The sequence below is a fragment of the Schistocerca nitens genome, chromosome 3 (assembly GCF_023898315.1).
Source record: "Schistocerca nitens isolate TAMUIC-IGC-003100 chromosome 3, iqSchNite1.1, whole genome shotgun sequence".
NCBI classification, from domain to species: domain Eukaryota; kingdom Metazoa; phylum Arthropoda; class Insecta; order Orthoptera; family Acrididae; genus Schistocerca; species Schistocerca nitens.
Window position 1 is genome coordinate 201,762,058 of NC_064616.1, and position 21,106 is coordinate 201,783,163.

A 21,106-nucleotide genomic window follows, 5' to 3' on the forward strand; every position below is an offset into this window, starting at 1 on the left:
ATTCCTGGGGTCAGATACATCACATGATCACACTGACAGAACCACAGGCACATAGACACAGGCAACAGAGCATGCACAATGTCGGCACTAGTACAGTGTATATCCACCTTTCGCAGCAATGCAGGCTGCTATTCTCCCATGGAGACGATCGTAGAGATGCTGGATGTAGTCCTGTGGAACGGCTTGCCATGCCATTTCCACCTGGCGCCTCAGTTGGACCAGCGTTCGTGCTGGACGTGCAGACCGCGTGAGACGACGCTTCATCCAGTCCCAAACATGCTCAATGGGGGACAGATCCGGAGATCTTGCTGGCCAGGGTAGTTGACTTACACCTTCTAGAGCACGTTGGGTGGCACGGGATACATGCGGACGTGCATTGTCCTGTTGGAACAGCAAGTTCCCTTGCCGGTCTATGAATGGTAGAACGATGGGTTCGATGACGGTTTGGATGTACCGTGCACTATTCAGTGTCCCCTCGACGATCACCAGTGGTGTACGGCCAGTGTAGGAGATCGCTCCCCACACCATGATGCCGGGTGTTGGCCCTGTGTGCCTCGGTCGTATGCAGTCCTGATTGTGGCGCTCACCTGCACGGCGCCAAACACGCATACGACCATCATTGGCACCAAGGCAGAAGCGACTCTCATCGCTGAAGACGACACGTCTCCATTCGTCCCTCCATTCACGCCTGTCGCGACACCACTGGAGGCGGGCTGCACGATGTGGGGGCGTGAGCGGAAGACGGCCTAACGGTGTGCGGGACCGTAGCCCAGCTTCATGGAGACGGTTGCGAATGGTCCTCGCCGATACCCCAGGAGCAACAGTGTCCCTAATTTGCTGCGAAGTGGCGGTGCGGTCCCCTACGGCACTGCGTAGGATCCTACGGTCTTGGCGTGCATCCGTGCGTCGCTGCGGTCCGGTCCCAGGTCGACGGGCACGTGCACCTGCCGCCGGCCACTGGCGACAACATCGATGTACTGTGGAGACCTCACGCCCCACGTGTTGAGCAATTCGGCGGTACGTCCACCCGGCCTCCCGCATGCCCACTATACGCCCTCGCTCAAAGTCCGTCAACTGCACATACGGTTCACGTCCACGCTGTCGCGGCATGCTACCAGTGTTAAAGACTGCGATGGAGCTCCGTATGCCACGGCAAACTGGCTGACACTGACGACGGCGGTGCACAAATGCTGCGCAGCTAGCACCATTCGATGGCCAACACCGCGGTTCCTGGTGTGTCCGCTGTGCCGTGCGTGTGATCATTGCTTGTACAGCCCTCTCGCAGTGTCCGGAGCAAGTATGGTGGGTCTGACACACCGGTGTCAATGTGTTCTTTTTTCCATTTCCAGGAGTGTATATAAACGATTTGGGAGACAATCTGAGCAGCCGTCTTTGGTTATTTGCAGATGACGCTGTCATTTATCGACTAATAAAGTCATCAGAAGATCAAAACAAACTGCAAATCGATTTAGAAAAAATATCTGAATGGTGCGAAAAGTTGCAGTTGACCCTAAATAACGAAAAACGTGATCCACATGAGTGCTAAACGGAACTCGTTAAACTTCGGTTACACGATAAATCAGTTTAATCTAAAAGCTGTAAATTCAACTAAATACCTAGGTATTACAATCCTTGAGGTGGTCTAGTTCCGGTTTTAAGCTTTCTTCATCGGAGATCACACGAGCTCTTTGAACCAATGTATTTAGTACTCCTTCCCTTTGTGACGTGTGATGACAGCTGGAGGCATGAAGGTACACAAATCTGTGTGGGTTGTCTTCCAGTAGACGCTGTGTCCCAGTGTTCCACCAGGCACCGCCTCCAGCTGTCATCACCCGTCACAAAGGGAAGGAGTACTAAATACATTGGTTCACAGAGCTCGTGTGATCTCCGACGAAGAAAGCTTAAAACCAGAACTAGACCACCTCAAGGATGTGTACCAGAAGAACGGCTATAGTGACCGCCAAATTCGACGTGCCTTCGAGCAGAAGACCACACCACAGCCGACACCTGATGATGATCCACCGAAAGCGACAGCTTACATACCATACACGGGCAATGTATATGGAAAAATAGGCAGGATTCTAGGACGTCATAACATCAAATGCATCTATCGCCCGCCGCCAAAGATCAAGTCCCTTGTAGGGACAGTGAAGGACGATTTATTTCATACCGTGCAAGTGTGGGAAAGCATATGTGGGGCAAACCATTTGCACAATCAAGGAAAGGTGTACTGAACACAAATGGCACACCGATCTCCAACAGCCTACAAAATCTGCAATCACAGAACATTGCCTCGAGACAAATCATCATATGAAATATGAGAACACAGAAGTCCTGCACAACACGTCCCTCTTTTGGGACTGTGTATACAAGGAAGCAATTGAAATCCGGCTGCACGAGAACCTTATTAACAAGGACAACGGATTTCAACTCAGCAAAGCGTGGAATCCAGCAATAAAAGTTCTGCAGGAGCAGCGGAAATGGGGCACCACACCCGCCGAAGGCGGCATGCGTACTGACGCCCATCAGTCATCTCATCAGCGCAAGCTACTCCCCCACCGCGGCCCGCACATCCCTTGGTCCATACGCGGAGTCAGTGGAGGGGAGAGGCACAGGTATATATACCACACCACCCGCTGGCCTAGGACGTCAGTCAACGGGAGTAACCTGATGATGATGGCACGTCACGCCGTTGAAAATTCGTTCTACAACGACCAGTCAACCCGGCTGCATGCCCGAGAGACCTTCAAGCATATAGAATTTTGTTGGTTTGTTCTGCATTGCTTGAGATATGGATACTGTGTTTCCCCAACTTGTGCTCTTTACCAAAGAAGCAAAATTTACAAACCATGGTAATGTAAATTTATGTAATATGCACTTCTGGCCAGCGGAAAATGCATCAGGTACAACAGCAATAACCGTGAAATATAAACCTGTGGTACAGCATCGTAAGAAATTCCAATGTGTGACTTTATTTCATCCCAGGGATGTTAAATGGAAATACATATGCACACTTTCTTACAAACGTTCTACATGTTCTTCTTGAAGCGGTACCACTGGAAAAGCGACAGTGTATGTGGTTCCGAAACTGCAGCTGCCCAGCTCACTCTTACCATGTTGCAATGGAAATACTGAACAAAAAGTTTCCTCACCATTGGTTACGATGGAATGCTGCAGTACAGTGGCTGGTCAGGTCTCTTGATTTGACTCCTCTTGATTTCTTTGTATGGGGAACACTGAAAGACGCAGTTTATCATGAAGCCTGAACCCTGCCAGACAGTATGTGCTGTTGGATCTTCACATCATGCAGTGGCATATCATCCATGTACTTTCACCATTTCATCCATTTCTCAGACGGTGATTGCAATTGTGTCTTACTGTCAGTGGTAATTTGAGCACATAATTAAGTAAAGTATAAAACTACATTTATTTACTAAAGTAATTGTTCTGTGGGTGACATGTTGTCAGTTGTTCTGAACAAACTGTTTAGTTTACTTAAAGTGTAATCCTTCTGGTTATAGTTTCAAGTAATATTTATAGACACATTTGTCCAACAGTGGGTGGTTTATTTTAAGAAGCATTGAAGTGTGTCCAGGCAAAGACAAATCAGGCTTTATCATTTTTCTTTTCTGAAATCTATGAGTAAGAAACTTCCTTTTTCCGTTGAAGTGGACTGTTTATCATTATGAAGTATTAATGACCGATTTTTCTGTTTGCGCTTTGGCAGGTAAACAACAACGGGGAGGATTTAAATGGAAGCCTGCCTGACGAAACAGAAGTTGTTCCCACAAAAACCAGGAAACATGCAAACATTTGAAATAGTTTTCCTAAACCCCATCTGATGCACCAGAAGCTAGCAATGCCATAGTTCCTTGCACAAAAACCATAGTTGGCCCTGTATTTATGTCATATAGGAAATGAGGTTTTATCTTGGTCAATATATTCCGGATAAATGACAGCGTCAGTCGTAAATATTGAAATCCTTTATTTTACAGATCAATTTTGGTCACTGTGTGACCATCCTCAGTCCAAATTATTCGAACCTTGTAGGTGCATATCACAATAACACAACATTTTCTATAAGGTGTAACTTATACTATGGTGATTACTGCCAACTGACATCTTCACTTTTACTGCCTATAAGAATTTTTAAAATTTACAGAAGAGCCTATATTGTATCCTTAGCAGTTGCCAATCCAAAGTACTGTGAGGTTGTAGCTTACACAGCCAACTAGCTAGTTGGCCAGGTCCATTTCGTGGATCTGGCATGCTACAAGCAGCACTGAAGGGCTAAGCATTGTGGCTGCCCAAGGTAGCTCTGTCCATACTCAGATTGAATGCAATAGGCATCAGATATGAAAAGCATTGCTAGAACCTTGACAAAGCCAACTAGATCTCTAATGTACTGTGGTGGTGTAAAAACTGTTTTAACATTGTGTTTCCTCAGAATACTTGTGAACATGGTTGTCAGTGGTTTGATATATTTCAAAAGTGCCAGTTTCTTGCTCTCATCGTGAGTTATTTTGATTCTGCATGTTGTTCATGTTGCCTTCTTAATTTGTGGATCACTGTAACCAATCCTCCCTCAGTTGGTGTTGTTTGATGCAAAAGCTTTCCTGGTCAATTATAGCCTGCGTTTTGTGGACAAGATTTCTCAAAGTGGTACTGTTTTTGAATGGGTGGCAGCAACTGCAAGCATGCAGATGTAGATCTGTATGTGTGCTTTGGTTTAAAGTATATAAAGTGACCGAATATACTGTCTTGCTTCTTCCACACACAAATATCAAAGAACTTCCTCTACCTCCATGATGAATATTATGTCCTAATGGATAGCGTTGACGTGTCCAGGAAGTTCATCCAGTGATCCCTACCATGTGTAGACACAACAAAGATTTCATCTACATATATAGAGAGATGCTCAAGTTTGAAGCATGCAATCTCAATTACAATTTCCTCAGACTGCTATGTGTAGAGATTGGCTGTTCACAGTGCCATTGCAGATCCCATAGCCATGATGTCCACTTACTTGCAATAACTCCCACCACAAAGAAAGTAAGTAAGTGATGCACATCATGCGCCACTGAAGGTTTCTGTAATTCTTCCAGATATTTAGGCAGTCCATATGCCAATGAGATGACAGCATTTGCTACCAGACTCTTACAGAAGCCCATGCAAGTGAAGGTTTGCTGGTACCTGAGGTGGTTGTTATGTTATCCTTTTGAGTGACAGGTCTGGGTTCTTCAGAAGAGCAATGGTCTTCTTCATGTCCAGCAGCACATCTTCTGTGAGTACCATGTGTGCTGGGTCCTGCAGCAACATGGAAATTTTCTACGAATACTCAGAGGCACAAAATAGAACTGTCACATTGTCTTTATCTGCTGATAGTCCTGTAGTATCTTTATCCCCTCAAAGGGTATGATGCATTCCAAATTTTGCAGCTTTGACATTAATTTTTAGCAATTTTAACATTGTGATAATTTTCAGGCTTCCACAGACATATTATTAATGGTCTCTTTTGATAGTATCTTGTTTTGGTGTGGTTTTTTAAGTTGGTGTAAAGTAAAGACCATCAGTTTTCCATTGTGTGTATTGATGAATTACTGAAAACATTAATGGGGGCCACTTTGTGCCTATATGAAGAACCTATGTGCATTTATGAAATCATCTAATTTGACAAGGAGGGTATACTGGAGAGCTTTGGTGTAATGTCATGTACCAGAATGGCTTGAAAAGAATCACTGACATTAACGGCACAAGATATCTAGTTACATTCCAAATGCACTCTCACCATTACTTACTTTCCGTGTGGTAGGTTTTATTTTGGGCATGTGAACAGTGTGACAATAGGGGATCCCCTGTCGCCAGCAATAGCTCATCCCTGCGTGCAGCATATTGAGGAAATTGTCATTGAGAACACAGGTCTGAAAGCCGAACACATATACAGATGAAACTTCCTGGCAGATTAAAACTGTGTGCTAGACCGAGACTCGAACTCGGGACCTTAGCCTTTCGTGGGCAAGTTTGGAAGGTAGGAGACGAGGTACTGAAGGAATTAAAGCTGTGAGGACAGGGTGTGAGTCGTGCTTGGCTAGCTCAGGTGGTAGAGCACTTGCCCGCGAAAGGCAAAGGTCCTGAGTTCGAGTCTCGGTCCAGCACACAGTTTTAATCTGCCAGGAAGTTTCATATCAGTGCACACACTGCTGTAGAGTGAAAATTTCATTCTAGAAACGTCCCCCAGGCTGTGGCTAAGCCATGTCTCTGCAATATCCTTTCTTCCAGGAGTGCTAGTTCTGCAAGGTTTGCAGGAGAGCTTCTGTGAAGTTTGGAAGGTAGGAGACAAGGTACTGATGGAATTAAAGCTGTGAGGACGGGGCGTGAGTCATGCTTGGGTAGCTCAGTTGGTAGAGCACTTGCCCGCGAAAGGCAATGCTCCCAAGTTCGAGTCTCGATCCGGCACACAGTTTTAATCTGCCAGGAAGTTTCATATCAGCGCACACTCCGCTGTAGAGTGAAAATTTCATTCTAGAAACATATACAGATATCTACAAAGGTGTGCTGAAAAGTAATACTTCCAAATTTTGTATGTGAAAACTCTCAAAGTTTTTTTAAATGAAACAAATATTATTAATTTTCTGCATCTTTATTTTTCATGTTGACAAATGTACAGCCATCTGCCACTATAGAACTCCAAATTGTAGTGTGTAATGTGCCAGTGTGTAACGTAACTATGTTGGTGGATGAGAAAGAACATGGTGTAATCAAGTTTTGATTTTGAAGAGTTTTTCCACACAAGGAGCACTCTCCGCTTCAGCATGACAATGCCAGACCATATACGAGCACTTAAACATCTTCAACAATCATACACCTAGAGTTCACTGCCCTGTCCGATTCTCATCTGTTCCCAAAACTTAAAGAACACCTTCAAGGAAATCATTTTGATAGTGATGAAGTGGTGGAAAAAGAGGCGAGGTTGTGACACTTTTGACAAAGTCGAACATTCTACAGTGACGGTATTAACAAACTGGTCTCTTGTTGTGAGAAATATGTTCATCACCAGGGTAACAATGTTGAGAAATGACATGAAGAATAAAGATGTAGAATATTAATAAAATGTGTTTTAGTTTTCACCTAAAAAATTCAGAGGCACTACTTTTCAGCATGCCATCATAGATGATAACTTCATTGTGTGGTCACATGTCTGGGGGGGGGCTGAGATAAATTTAAGCACATCAGTATCATCCATCCAACATCCATCCAAGAGAGCTCTAACTTCATCATGAAAAGGGAGAACCATAGCTGTCTCCCATCTTGCTATCTACCTACAGAAAAGAAAGATGACATGTTAGGGTACTGTGTATTCATGGATCTGTATTTGTATGCTTCCACTGCTGCTACCCATTCCAGTGCAGTACAGTTTTGTGAAATCTTGGCCACAGGCCAAAAGTGACCAGGGAAGTCCGCACCTCAAGAGAGAGGTCTCCTGAAGGAATGGCTACTGCAATACACAAATTAAGAGAGCCATGTGAGCAACATGCACAACTGAAATAAATTAACAAGAGAACATGCAACTGACTTTTTTGAAATATTAGAGACCACCAACAGCCAAGTTCCCAAGTATTTTGAAAAAGAAAAATTTTAAAACAGTCTTGTGACCACAGAAGATTGAGACATATATTCTTAGTTCCAAGGATCCAGTAGGACTGTGCACGTCTGGTGTCTGCTGCATTCAGTGTGAGTGTGGGCTGTTGAACATCGAGCGCACACAATTTTGAGTTCTGCAGTGATGTTTGGAGCTTGCTATGTAAATTCACATTGGTCAGAAAGAAAAACTGGCAGTTGTTGAGAACTGCTTGGAAGAAACCCATATGTGTGATGTCAGATGTATCAGAATGTTGTACAGAGCCAGTGGGTTTTAAGAGACCATACTGAGGTTTGAGTGTGGCTCTTACCATCCATACCCACTCAGCCTGTGGCACTAGGAGGGAGGGAGCTGCTGTGTGGCATTGTCCAAACAAAGGTGACCTAGATACCATTTCAACACTTTCTCAGATAATGATGAGAGTGACATTAATTGAAATTTCCTGCGATTTCCATGAACTCACCCAGCTGGAAACCCAAGAACTTTACATTAGTTCAGCTCGTTGGAAAAGGTGACAAGAGTATTTGATTTTGTGTTAGTCTAGGAGTTCATGCCACTTGTTGGTTGATTTAGTTAGTAAGTTGATAATACTGTTTAGGGCGGCACTGAAAAAGTTGTCCTGTTGCTTCCTATCTTGGGATTCTGTATATTGCTTCAGTCTCTTGCTCTTTTTTTTTTCCAGTATTGCTTGTTGTGTTTGGTTCGGACGGACGTCACAAGACATCCATTCAAGTTGATCATTGATCCCTTTGCACAGTTTTTATATTACAGAGGGTGAGCAGCTCTCTGACCGAACATGCTGAGCTACCGTGCCGGCTTTCTCTTGACATGAAATTTTTGTTTCAATGTGTCTATTTGTTAGAGCTCGTTGATTGTTTGGATTATAGATTCTGCTACGGTCGCAGGTTCGAATCCTGCCTCGGGCATGGATGTGTGTGATGTCCTTAGGTTAGTTAGGTTTAAGTAGTTCTAGGGGACTGATGACCACAGCAGTTGAGTCCCATAGTGCTCAGAGCCATTTGAACCATTTTTGATTATAGATTACATGTTTGATTTTGTATTCTCCTGTATTCTGGTGATGTGTTTCATTACCCTTTCGCTGTTATTTCCATTGGTAAACTAATATACTTACCCTGCATCCTTTCTCAGATGTTCTGTGTTATTAACGAGGCTACTTTTGTATGATGGTGTATAGTCTGAATGAATATGCTGTTCATGTGTTAGCACTATCATCCCACCTACCAATCTCACTGTTGCTGTATGATTGTCATTAAAGCTATGTGCATATAGGGACAGGTAATTTGGCAGAATGGTGCTGATCAAAATATGAATATTCTCTATGAGCTTCCTGGAGCTGTTTTTTTTTTTTTTTATGGGGAGCCATGATCCCCAAGTGCTCCAAAGTCCTCTAAATTTCATGACTGCTGTTATAATGTCTGTACTGTGATTTTCAGTTTTTCATCATCTGGTGCCATTAAAATTGGAAAGTTTGTGATGTTTTTTAAGTCATTGATTGTTTGCATGATGATCTTGTATTGTATTCAGAGATATAACTCCCTCCTATATGTAATTGGTAATTTGACTGTTTAAAGCAGCATCTTCTCAGATCCAGCAGTGTTGATATTCATATTGAGTTCCTTAGTACAATAGCACCTTACTAATCTGCAACATTCTGTTGTGTGACTTTGAGAAAGATACTGCTTGCTAAATTGCACATTTAGCTTGATTTGGTAGCACCATTGCAAAATAAATCCATTCAGATCATTGGCCCATTTCATGTATACACTCATGGTTTGCCAGCCTTGATGGGGGGCATCAGGGTCGATGTTGAATGTGATCCAGCCAAAATGCCTAGAGATCATGACTGAGTGTGAACAGGAGATGTTAGATGCTGTTCTTGTGTAACAATATCTGATTTGAATGACCTGATGGGAGGCTTTCTGCAATCCTTTTCACCAGGGATAACTTGTATTTTGCAACTGCAGCAGCAGCTCCTGAGGTGCCCTGGTAATGCCCAGGCTGCATCTTTCTTTCTGAATCTTCTTTTATTACCCCTCTAAGTTTTAATGAGTTTGAATTTTATACTCATTAACATGTCTGGTAAGGCTGCCCGTAACATGTGGAACAGACATCTTAAGCCACCTATAACCTGGAAAACAGAACACTTTGAGCATCCACCTTCTCCTCCATTGAGACTTGCAGTCTTCTGCTGGTGTTGAAACTGTTAATCAACATGTAGTAGTAGTAGTAGTAGTAGTAGTAGTAGTAGTTGTTGTTGTAGTTGTTGTTGTTGTCATTGTTGTTCAACTATGCAGTTGTAGTGGTGTGACACAGTCTCAAAGGACACCTGAAGGCCCTAATCTTGCCTGGTAGCATTAATTAATTAATTAATTAATTACTGCTCTCTATCAGTGTCATATGTAAATATGGTTTTTCTCTGTTGTGTATTTATTGGTATATTCATTTTTTTAAAATTTTCCAGTAGTTTATTTCACTGAATTAAGCAGTTATGTCTACTGCTTATGAGAGTAGGTCTTTGTTTCGCTTGTGTATGTATTTTAATGATTTGTATGTAAACAAAATGAACTGTATCACCTTTTGTGCATATGTGTGTTGATAATTCCATTTTCAAATCCCACAGCATATGTACCAAGCAAAAGAGTCTATGATGAATGTGCATGAATAAATTAAGGACAATATGTCTTACCAGTAAATAAAATAATATGTACAATTAAGTGTAATTCATTTAAGAAAATATTTTGTACGATCCAGTGAGGAAAAAGTCAAGTGGTTTGGGAGTTGTAGGCTATTTAAAGAGCCGTAAATAATTAAAAGTGCTAGTTGTGTATTGTGTAGATATGATGTAGTTCTGTTATACATCTATATTGCTTAAAGTGTACATCGTGGAATATGAGCTGATGTAATGTTTTAGGTTCCCTTGACCGGAGACTTATTGTTTGGCAGTTGCCTCAGGGCTTGGTAATGCAGTCTCATGTTACTGAATCATTTATAACAGAAAGGATTTGCAAACAGAAGAAGAAGGTATGTTACATTATATAAACATACATTAGGTATATTGCTGCCATAAGTACTAATGTCATATTAATCAATATGTTTGAAAAATACTGCTTTACCACACGCAGTAACATGTGCTTGGTTAATATCTAATAGTAGTAGTAGCCGGAGTAATAATCTTGACTGGAATTGTGGTTGCTTGCAGAGGAAGAACAACAGTTTCAGAAACATGTACTGACAGTGATGGTCATTCTGGTTGCAGAAGTAAAAAGTAATGTGCTAGTAAGTCTAATTATGGCAAAAATTACAGCCATGCCTTATTCAAGAACAAGGTGAAAAGTTCTCATCCTAGATGAGTTTCATACTGCTGAAATTTTGTTATGTTAGTACATGTCACACCATTAATCATGTTTCAATTTAGTCTGTAGCATAGTTTGGTGTATAAGACCTTTTAAAGTAGTTTCATTGAGTAGATGAACTGAAATTAAGAGCCATCACAAACTTATTTGCTTTGGATTGAAATGTCATCAAAAATTGGTGAAAGCTTATGAGAAGTCTTTTACTTCATTTTTGACAATGAAGAAAAAGGTAGCTGAATTCAAATGTGACTGTACATTTCTTTAAGATAATCGACATGAAGAACACTCTAAGATTGCAAGCATAGATGAAACCATTGTGGAAGTGCACAGTATGGTATTGAATGAACAGTAATTAAAGATGAAACAGCTTACACTATAAGTGTATTAAAAGAAACAGTACAAACATGCTGTATTATCAATGATAAATCTTTACACAAGATCAGTGTTAGATTTTTTGAATGCTGACCAAAAGTAAACATGAAAAGTCAGTGTTACAGACTGTTTAAAAGAAGTCCACCTTATTTTGTGTAGCAGTTGGAATGTATGGATGGGACATTGATCCACGACTGCAGCAATCAGAGTGGGCAGTGGAAGCTGTAGACCTCCACAAGAATAGGTGAAATTGATTTCATCTGCTCTAAAGATAATTGCTAGTGTTTCCTGGGATGCTAATGGCATTATTCATATTGATTACCATGGTAACCCACAGGTCTACCACCTAGACTTCAGCCACCATCCAACATTGGATGTCGTCGTATGACTGGAACATAAGACGTGACAGTCACTCCATGTCCACTAATACAAAGAGTGGCCGCAAATGGGAGACAAAATTGCTGAGCAACTGCACAAAATGGGTGTGTAGATGCCTCCCAGCTCCACCTGCAACATGCCATCTATGTATGCAATCATTGCCTGACTATTGCCCTCAGTCTATTCTCGCTTATTGTACTGTTTACTACACCAGCTAGAACTCTACTGTAACTTTCTTACCACGTGGCTATGCCATACATTGCATCCATTGAGTACTATTGTTCTGTGAAATCATTAAACATACTTGTTCTGGAAGTGCTGTCTCCTTTTTTTTTTATGGGTAACAATGATGATCGTGGGAATTTTTCATGTCCATTATGTAACTATAGACTCAGCACAAGAATCTACCTTACCGGGTGTGATGCACATGACATGTCACCATAGTTTCTGCAGTGGCAGTTAGAGACAGAATGTCCCAGCTGTTGGCTACAAATCTGCCACCTTTTCTGCCTTACGACGAGATGGTAGAAGAGTGGAAAGTATACAAGAAGAGGTTCCAGCAGTGCTTAGCTGCATCTCGGGTAACAGATCCAGCTATGGTAAAATCACTTATCCTGTCATGTATCTCACCCAGCACATATCAGCTTTTGCGCAAACTGGCCGCTCTCATAGATCCGGCACACCTGACCTTTGACGAAATGGGTGCTCCATTATGTACCTACTTTCACTGACACTGCCATGTCTTTGCGTCCCGTGTGGAAGCTTATCAGTGTCATAAACAGCCAGACCAGTTATACTGTGCAGGGACTCAGTTGAAAATGTCATTCTGTGATTCCGGTAAATAAGGAATCATATGCAGAGGTGATGATTAGGGACTTAACCATTCTGGCAGCTCTGATAAGGAGGAACCCCAGAAAGCTCGACAATTTGTGGACACTACTTTGGAGCACATGTTAAAATGGGCCCAATCCTTCAAAGTTTCCCAGGCTGCGGGCTGTCAATTAGAATTATGGGATGAGGTGGCAGCCTTTGCATCAGACCCGGGAGAGGGATCCAACTTTGCTGTCACAGCAAATGCGGCAACAGTAGAGCACAAAGACAACCACATTCCAGCTACATCTCACAAACAAGGAAAGAAGTCTCGGCCCCCTAACTGTTGGTCATTTCTGTGGTGTCGGGTCTTTTTTTTAATACATGTCACAGAAGATTTCCCTGACAAGTTGGCAAAGTGCGAGATGTGCCAGAAGAAAGGACATCTCAAGTCTGCCTGCCATGCTCTGGACAAAAAACACTACCCTCAACAGGACTTAATCAACATTAATGTGCTTTTGTGGAGTCTCACACCACAGCAGTTCCACCTAAGGAATTGAGCATCATGCTCACTTTGTGCAATATACAAGTTCAGCTACAGGTTGACACCAGTGAATCTGTTAAACTCTCAGACTTGCTCCAGATGGGAGAACCACCCCTTCCATCTACAGGTCACTGCTTGGTGGCGTATAACAAACACATTTCACTCAAAGGAGAACTCACAATCACGGCAACATACAAAAATGTCATAAGACATCTCACCTTCCTGGTGGTACACAGCCTGGATACAGAGAATCTGCCCTTTATACTTTTTCTACTTTTCGGATCTGTCACTCATAACTTTGTCCATGTGGTCTCAGAACAAGTACCATTTTGGGAATTGGAAGCTCTCAGTAAGGAGTACCTTGGCATATTTTTTGTGGGGGTCTGTAAGAAGCAAAGAACTTTATGGCCCCCTCACTTCCTCTGTGCTCTTGCACTGTGGTATACTGTCAACAATGAGCTTGCTAGATTGACAGCCTTGAATGTCATTGAACTCGTCTCAGCAAGTGAGTGGGCAACAAACCTTGTATTATTGTGAAGAAACCGCCAGGAAATCTGCGCCTGGGTGGAGACTTTAAGCTTACGGTCAATTCCCAGTCAAAGATTGATAATTATTCCATTCCAAAATGAGACAAGCTTTTCTCTGCACTTTCGGGAGGCCAGTTTTTTTTTAAGGTCAGTTTCTTCAAAGCTTGCTCACAACTACATCTGGATGAGGAATCACAGAAAGTACTGGTAGTAAACATGCTGCACTGATTATATCAGCTGGCCGGTGTGGCTGAGCGGTTCTAGGCGCTTCAGTCTGGAACTGTGTGACCGCTTCAGTCGCAGGTTCGAATCCTGCCTCAGGCATGGATGTGTGTGATGTCATTAGGTTAGTTAGGTTTAAGTAGTTCTAAGTTCTAGGGGACTGATGACCTCGGATGTTAAGTCCCATAGTGCTCAGAGCCATTTGAATCATTAGATTATATCATTTCAGATGCTTAGTTTTCTGGGTGGTCAGTCCCCAGCAATCTTTGAAAGGTTTCTCGAGCAACTGCTGCAGGGTGTGTTCCAGGCTGCATAAATTATCAAGACAACATTGTGGCGATGGAGCCCACAATGGAAGAATGCTTGTGACTACTGTTCCAACCCTTCTAGACTGCAGGTCTCAAATGCAATCTCAAAAAATCTCCTGTTTTTTCTTCACTCATTGATGAATAACCTAGTACACATCTCTCACAAAGGTAATCAGCCACCATTGCACTTCCTCGCCCCACAAATTTAAAAGAGCACCTGTCCTTGGGAAAAATGCCTACTGTCTCCAGTACTGGGCACTCTCTCTCAGCATGTGCAATTACAAAATTTACTTGCACAGTACCACTCAATACACCAACATGGACACCATGTCCTGTCTCCAATGGGCCCCAATCCAGAGTCCATCCAAGATGAGAGTTTGTGCTTCCAGCTGGATGAAGGCGCTTGACAGGCAGAGGCCATTTTTCACATTATGGGGATCCATGTGGCTGCAGTCATGGCCAAGTACACCATCTTACAACAGATATGGGGGTGCATAAAAAAGCAATAGCCAGACCACATTCCCAGTTTGGACTCCAGCCCATTGTGGCATTAGTTCCATCTCCTCCACTGGCTAATCCTGGTGTATGTAGTTATTCTACTATCCGCAGATAAATGATCAACCAATGATCTACGGTCTACCAAGGTAATCCCTCCAGAACCTCTGCACCTGACAATCTTATGGCTATTGCACCAAGGTTACTGGTGCGTCTCATGGACTATACTGCTTGCCCAGTACCGTGTGTATTGGTTGGACATAGCTTGGTAGCTCGAACATCTTGTCCACAACTGTCATCAGTGTAAACAACAACAAGCGGCTCCCCACCAAACGTTCTCACCCTGTGGGAGGGGGTTCATGTCAACTTTGTGGGCCTTTTCCTGGATACTACCTGCTGATTGCCCTTGATGCATTTTCCAACTTTCCTTATGTGGTCTACGGTTGCAGCTCACAGCAGTATTTTACTGTTGAACGACTTCCTCGCACACTGGTGTTTGTCAGTGGACCACAGTTTCTCTCCCAGGTTTTCGCTGAGTTCTGCCACAGAAATGGCATTCAGCACCTGCTGTGTCTGCCTTCCCACCCTGAATCAAGTGCTGCGGCCGAAAGACTCATGTGAACATAACACAGATGAAGTAATAAGTGACCGACCTGCCCGCAGATGATGCGTTAATGCTTTTTCCAGTTCCCACAGGTTGACACTGATTGGGGAGAAGAGTCCAGTACAATTCCTCTCTGGCCATCAGCCCTACATGCACCCTCCATCTTATGTTGCCATTGCCTGTGAGGCCATGTGTGGTGCTGTCTCCATACTTCCAGCTGGGCACCCGCATGTGGGCACAGGACTTTGGATGCCAGGAAAATTGGATTCCAGCTGCCATTCGGCAGCAGCGGGGCTGCTACATGTTCACTCTGACTGTGGGGGTTTTCTCGTCCTTAGGTTAGTTAGGCTTAAGTAGTCCTAAGTTCTAGGGGACTGATGACCATAGATGTTAAGTGCCATAGTGCTCAGAGCCATTTTTTGACTGTGGGGGACCACACATTGACATGCCATCTAAGTCAGCTCTGACTGGAGCAGGGGACTGGCCACTGCCACCCCCAGGCCCTCTGGCGGACACACGTGGCAGCGACACCCCCTTTCATTTCATTTCTGCTGGACCCTCTGCTATCTCCCCTCATGCTCTCGAGCTGTTCCTGTCATTGGTTCTCAGCCCTTTTCACCAGTCGTGGCCACACCCTCATCTCCCTCTGTTAGGCCATGAATGAACCACAGGCCAGGGATCATCTGGCCATATGCTCACAGCTGTATCGACTGGGGGCCAATAAAACTAAAGGGACCATCTGATGCTTCCAGTGACATCAGCCTGCTTTGGAGCACTGCCTGAGTGCCCGGCTGGGCAGGAGCAACTTGCCGAGGTGCAGCTTGCCATTTCCTCGTGGAAGAGATGTGGTAACCCACTGGGCTACCACCTACACATAGGGCACCAGCCGGCATATCCAACATCAGCCATCATCACATGACTAGCACGTATGACACGATAATCACTCTGTGTCCAACAGTGTGAAACATGGCCACCCTGACCGAGCGACCGTGCACAGCAGCTGTGCACTTGCAACATGCTGTCTATGTATGCAGTTGCCACCCGGCGATTGGCCTCAGTCTGCTCTTGCTCATTGTACTATTTACTATGGTACTGTACTGTACTGTGCCTGTGTTGCCATGTGGCCGTACCATACATTATATCATTTGTGAACTATTGTCATGTGAGATTGTTAAATATACTTGTTCTGGAGCTGCTGTCTGGTGTGTTTTTTTATGTTGTGAGTTACAATAGTTACATTGAAAGTGGCACAACACTAACAGGTAGATACTGCACAAGCCTCCTTGACCAAGTGGATGAAAAAATATATGTCAGAAGAGGCCTGGGCTCTGGTGGGGGGGAACTTCCATTGGAGGAGCATATAAACGTTAACCCTGTCGTGCATATATCCGATGTAGTGTATGGCTGTTAATGATCACTTCTTTGACTTCTCAATCAGTCCTGCTGTTGCAAATATACACAGGGCACAGCACCAGTAGGGAGTGTCCACTGGAATGGACTGCATGCATTTGCAGCCTCAGGACTGATTAAAAATGCCAAAGAAGTGACACTTCAGTGGACAGCTGCACCACATTGTTAAGAATGACTTGTGGAAAATCCGCCACCGACCCACCCCCTGAAATATGTTTGGGTCCAATAAAAATGTTATGTATCTTCAGACTTTCCAGTATTGCACTTTAGGGATTGTGAGTGTACATGTTAGAAGAAGCTGGATGAAATGCATAGAGTTAAAAGGAGAGTACATAAAATGTAAGTGAATTAAAAACATAGTCTTTCATTACCAGGCTGACAAATTTTCACCTTGCCCTCCTATATAGGAGTGAATGCGTATCTTTATTGATCCTTGGATATATGACAATTTCTTGAATTTAAATTGTGTAGACATCTGCCTTTTAACACATTCATTTCAGGACAGGTTTTGATCACACACGTTTTGTCCTATTTTTAAACTCCCTCATACTGTACACAATTTTTGTTTCTGTATGTGAAAGTATATTACAAATATTTTTTTTAACTATAAACAGTGACAGCAATACAATAGCATTTGATACATTTGAGTCTTTCATTTAATGTTATTTTTGATCATTAATTATCTCTTTGTTCAGCTGCTGAACTGGGGTGTTGAAGATGTACAGGAATGGCTACGTGAATTGAGGTTTGTGGATGTCGTAGAACAAGTGGCTGCAAATTGTCTGACAGGTCAACAGCTTGTGACACTACCATCTGAAGAAATTTTGGACCTTCTTGAGATAAGTTAGTGTTTAGATTTCCATTGTAATAATGTATACATATGAGTGGAATAAGTGAAGTAGTCTAGTTTCTTTTAGGAAAGTTAATCCTGCCATATTACATTTTTAGAGGAATGTAACTTTTAGATTCACATGTTCATAGTAAAGTGAATAACTGTAGCACAGTAAATTGATAGTAAGAAATAAATAAATAAAAATGAAACTTGTTTGGAAAATTGTATTAAGACTTTTTTTTAATTTTTATAGATGGTAATGACTCATTACTGATATATACACTCATGCTCATAAATGAAGGATAATTGCAGAATGCAGTGCCACACAACGTGGCACTACATAAAACTGGCGCTAATAGCTTAGGCACATAGGGAACACACACGACACAGATCTGTAAGTCCACGGTATTGGTGATAAGTTGACAAAACCGTCCCGAAACACACGTGCTACTACACGCCACTGTTTCTTGCATATGTACCCTGACATCAATATGGGATATGAACACCATGCACACACACAGGCCGCACAATGGGTTGGGATACTCTGGATCAGGTGGTTGAGCAGCTGCTGGGGTATAGCCTCGCATTCTTGCACCAGTGCCTGTTGGAGCTCCTCAGGTGTCGTGGAGATTTGAAGATGTGCACCGATACGTCGACCGAGAGCATCCCAGACATGCTCGATGGGGTTTAGGTCTGGAGGACAGGCAGGCCACTCCATTCACCTGATATCTTCTGTTTCAAGGTACTCCTCCATGATGGCAGCTTGGTGGGGCCGTGTGTTATCATCCATCAGGAGGAAAGTGGGACCCAGTGCACCCCTGAGAAGGCAGACATACTGGTGCAAAATGACATCCCGATACACCTGATCTGCTACAGTTCCTCTGTCAAAAACATGCAGGGGTGTACATGCACCAATCATAATCCCACCCCTCACCATCAAACCACGACCTCCATACAGGTCCCTTTCAAGGACATTAAGGGGTTGGTATCTGGTTCCTGGTTCACACCAGATGAAAACCCGGCGAGAATCACTGTTCAGACTATTTCTGGACTTGTCCGTGAACATAACCTGGGACCATTGTTCCAATGACCAAGTACTGTGTTCTTGACAACAGGCTTTACAGGCTCTCCTGTGACCAGGGGTCAGTGGAATGCACCTTACAGGTCTCCGGGCGAATAAACCATGTCTGTTCAGTCATCTGTAGACTGTGTGTCTGGAGACAGCTGTTCCAATGGCTGCGGTAAGGTCCCGAGCGAGGCTACCTGCAGTACTCCGTAGCCATCTGTGGGCACTGATGGTGAGATATCGGTCTTCTTGTGGTGTTGTACACTGTGGACGTCCCGTACTGTAGCGCCTGGACACGTTTCCTGTCTGCTGGAATCGTTGCCATAATCTTGAGATCACACTTTGTGGCACACGTAGGACCTGTGCTGTGACCTGCTGTGTTTGACCAGCCTCCAGTTGTCCTAGTATTCTACTCCTCATAATATCATCAATATGTGTCCTTTGAGCCATTTTAAACACACAGTCACCATTAGCACGTCTGAAAATGTCTGCACACTTACTCGCTCCACCATACTTTGACATGCACCAACACACACCTGTGGATGTGGACTGCTGCCAGCGCCACCGTGCGACGACTGCAGGTCAAATGCACCTCATGGTCATACCCCAAGGTGATTTAAACCTGCAAACTGCTCACCAGAGCATTGTTTCACCATGTATCAGCGTTATCCTTAATTTATGAGCATGAGTGTACATTGCATGTTATTTGTTGAGCTTAGTTTTAATAAGAAAAGTTGCTGCATTTAATACTGTCTTGGCCTTTTTTGATAACAGAACATCATTTTACTTATTAAGTTAGTAGTAGCTATTTTTAAGCACTTCATCCTTCTCTGGGTCATTCATTGTTCTTAGCTCTACTCAGTATTGTTTCTTTTTTGTATGATTATACATGCATGTTTAAGTGTACCTGAATATGAGACTTGCTTTTTCCAACTCCAGTTTCATTGGTATCGCATGCAAGTTTCCTTGGAGTTTTCCTTGGTCATTGCCTTTTACTTATCAGTAGAGATGCATCTTTCTTGTCTGCTTATTTTTCAGTATACATGAATGAAGAGAGTATGTGACTGAGTAAATACTTTAATTCCATAGGCTTTAACATTTGTCCCACTTTTGATTATCTCTAATTTTACCCATTCTGATTTGCATTTTTATTTGTACTTTGTTTGCTGTCAGTTACAAGAAAACATGTTTCTATCTCATTAGTAAGAATTAGCAAAAAGCATGTATTCAACATAATTAGTTTTATGCTCATCAATTTGTTGCAGGAATGATTTTGTTATTGTCCTTCAACATGATGGTTTTCAGATAGTTGAAATTGATGTTTTAGCCATTTTTGTGTCTAAAATACTGTTGTGTAGCTTTTCCTGTGCTCTCTGCACACTTAAATTAGCAAATTTGCTAAAGGTGGGAGTCTGTTTTTCATCAGGGATTTCTTCAACTAAATTGCCATTCCAGCAGAGTTATTTCCACAGCAACTTCCCTCTACTTCTACAAGGGTTTCTCTGGTCAATCTTCGTGTTCTGTTACTACCTTATTTCATTATGAGCAGTGAAAGCTTCATCTTTAATTAAAATTCTTCATTCTATTGATTCAGGCTGACAGTCCAGTCTTGATCTGTGAAACTTGTTTCTAGTTGGCTTTATGATTAAATGCTGCTCTTCAACTAACAGCAGATGATTATCTTCTGTACTTTCATTAAGGATAACATTAATGTGCTGAATGAGTTGTAATTCTTGATGGTGTGCTGTGTGTAGACAGTAAGTCATTTACATTTGCATTCATGATTGTAGGGACAGTTTATTTATTTATTTTCTTTCCTTCTTCGAAACTTATGGAGAAGTTGTACGTACAAATGTGAGTTAACAGTTCTCACTCTTGAGCATTTGTATCACCAGTAATAACAGCATTGTAGTTGTATAATTGTTTTCCATAGATAGTGACACAGTGTGTATTAAATAGGACATAACTTCCAAGCAAGGTTATATACTTATTATAATTTTCCACTTTGTATTAATTTGGGAGATCTCCTATCTATAATTTTTAGGCACCCCTGTTGCACGCATTATTGAAGCTGACTCTCAGTACATCACATTCAGAATAATTGTTGCATTTTGTTTTATTGTCGTTTGATCATATTGCATAATTTGTGAATCTAAAATTAACCTAAGAATGTTTACATCCACAGGTGAAGAGGGAGAGAGACAGAAACTGAGATCCTACCTTTTTTGGTTGAAAAAAGCTGACTATGGTGTGTTGGATGTACCAGTAGACAAAGAGATTCCACATGAATTTCTCTGTCCTATTACACATGAAATTATGCAAGATCCAGTTATTTGTTCAGGTATAGTTAAACTAGTCACTGTTACAAAGATATTTTAGTTACAATAAGTGACTGCAACAAACTTAAGAATATTGCTAGTCGATAGAAGAAAAAATGTTGTTCATTGTCCTGCTGATACAGTTGAATTACCATGTTCTGTTACATTGAACAAAATGACTAAGCTGCTTATTGTGATGACTGATCT

At 42.6% G+C, this 21,106-nt stretch overlaps 1 protein-coding gene across 2 annotated transcripts in view; it reads left to right on the forward strand.

Moving 5' to 3' along the window:
• The window catches only part of LOC126248147 (WD repeat, SAM and U-box domain-containing protein 1-like), a 195,236-nt gene that overhangs the window by 160,659 nt on the left and 13,471 nt on the right, over positions 1-21,106 (forward strand). For both annotated transcript variants that reach the window (XM_049948883.1, XM_049948882.1), the window contains exons 15-17: positions 10,572-10,681; positions 17,379-17,526; positions 20,767-20,922. In XM_049948883.1, coding sequence (XP_049804840.1) covers positions 10,572-10,681; positions 17,379-17,526; positions 20,767-20,922 — 414 coding nt within the window. The remainder of the gene's footprint in view (positions 1-10,571; positions 10,682-17,378; positions 17,527-20,766; positions 20,923-21,106) is intronic.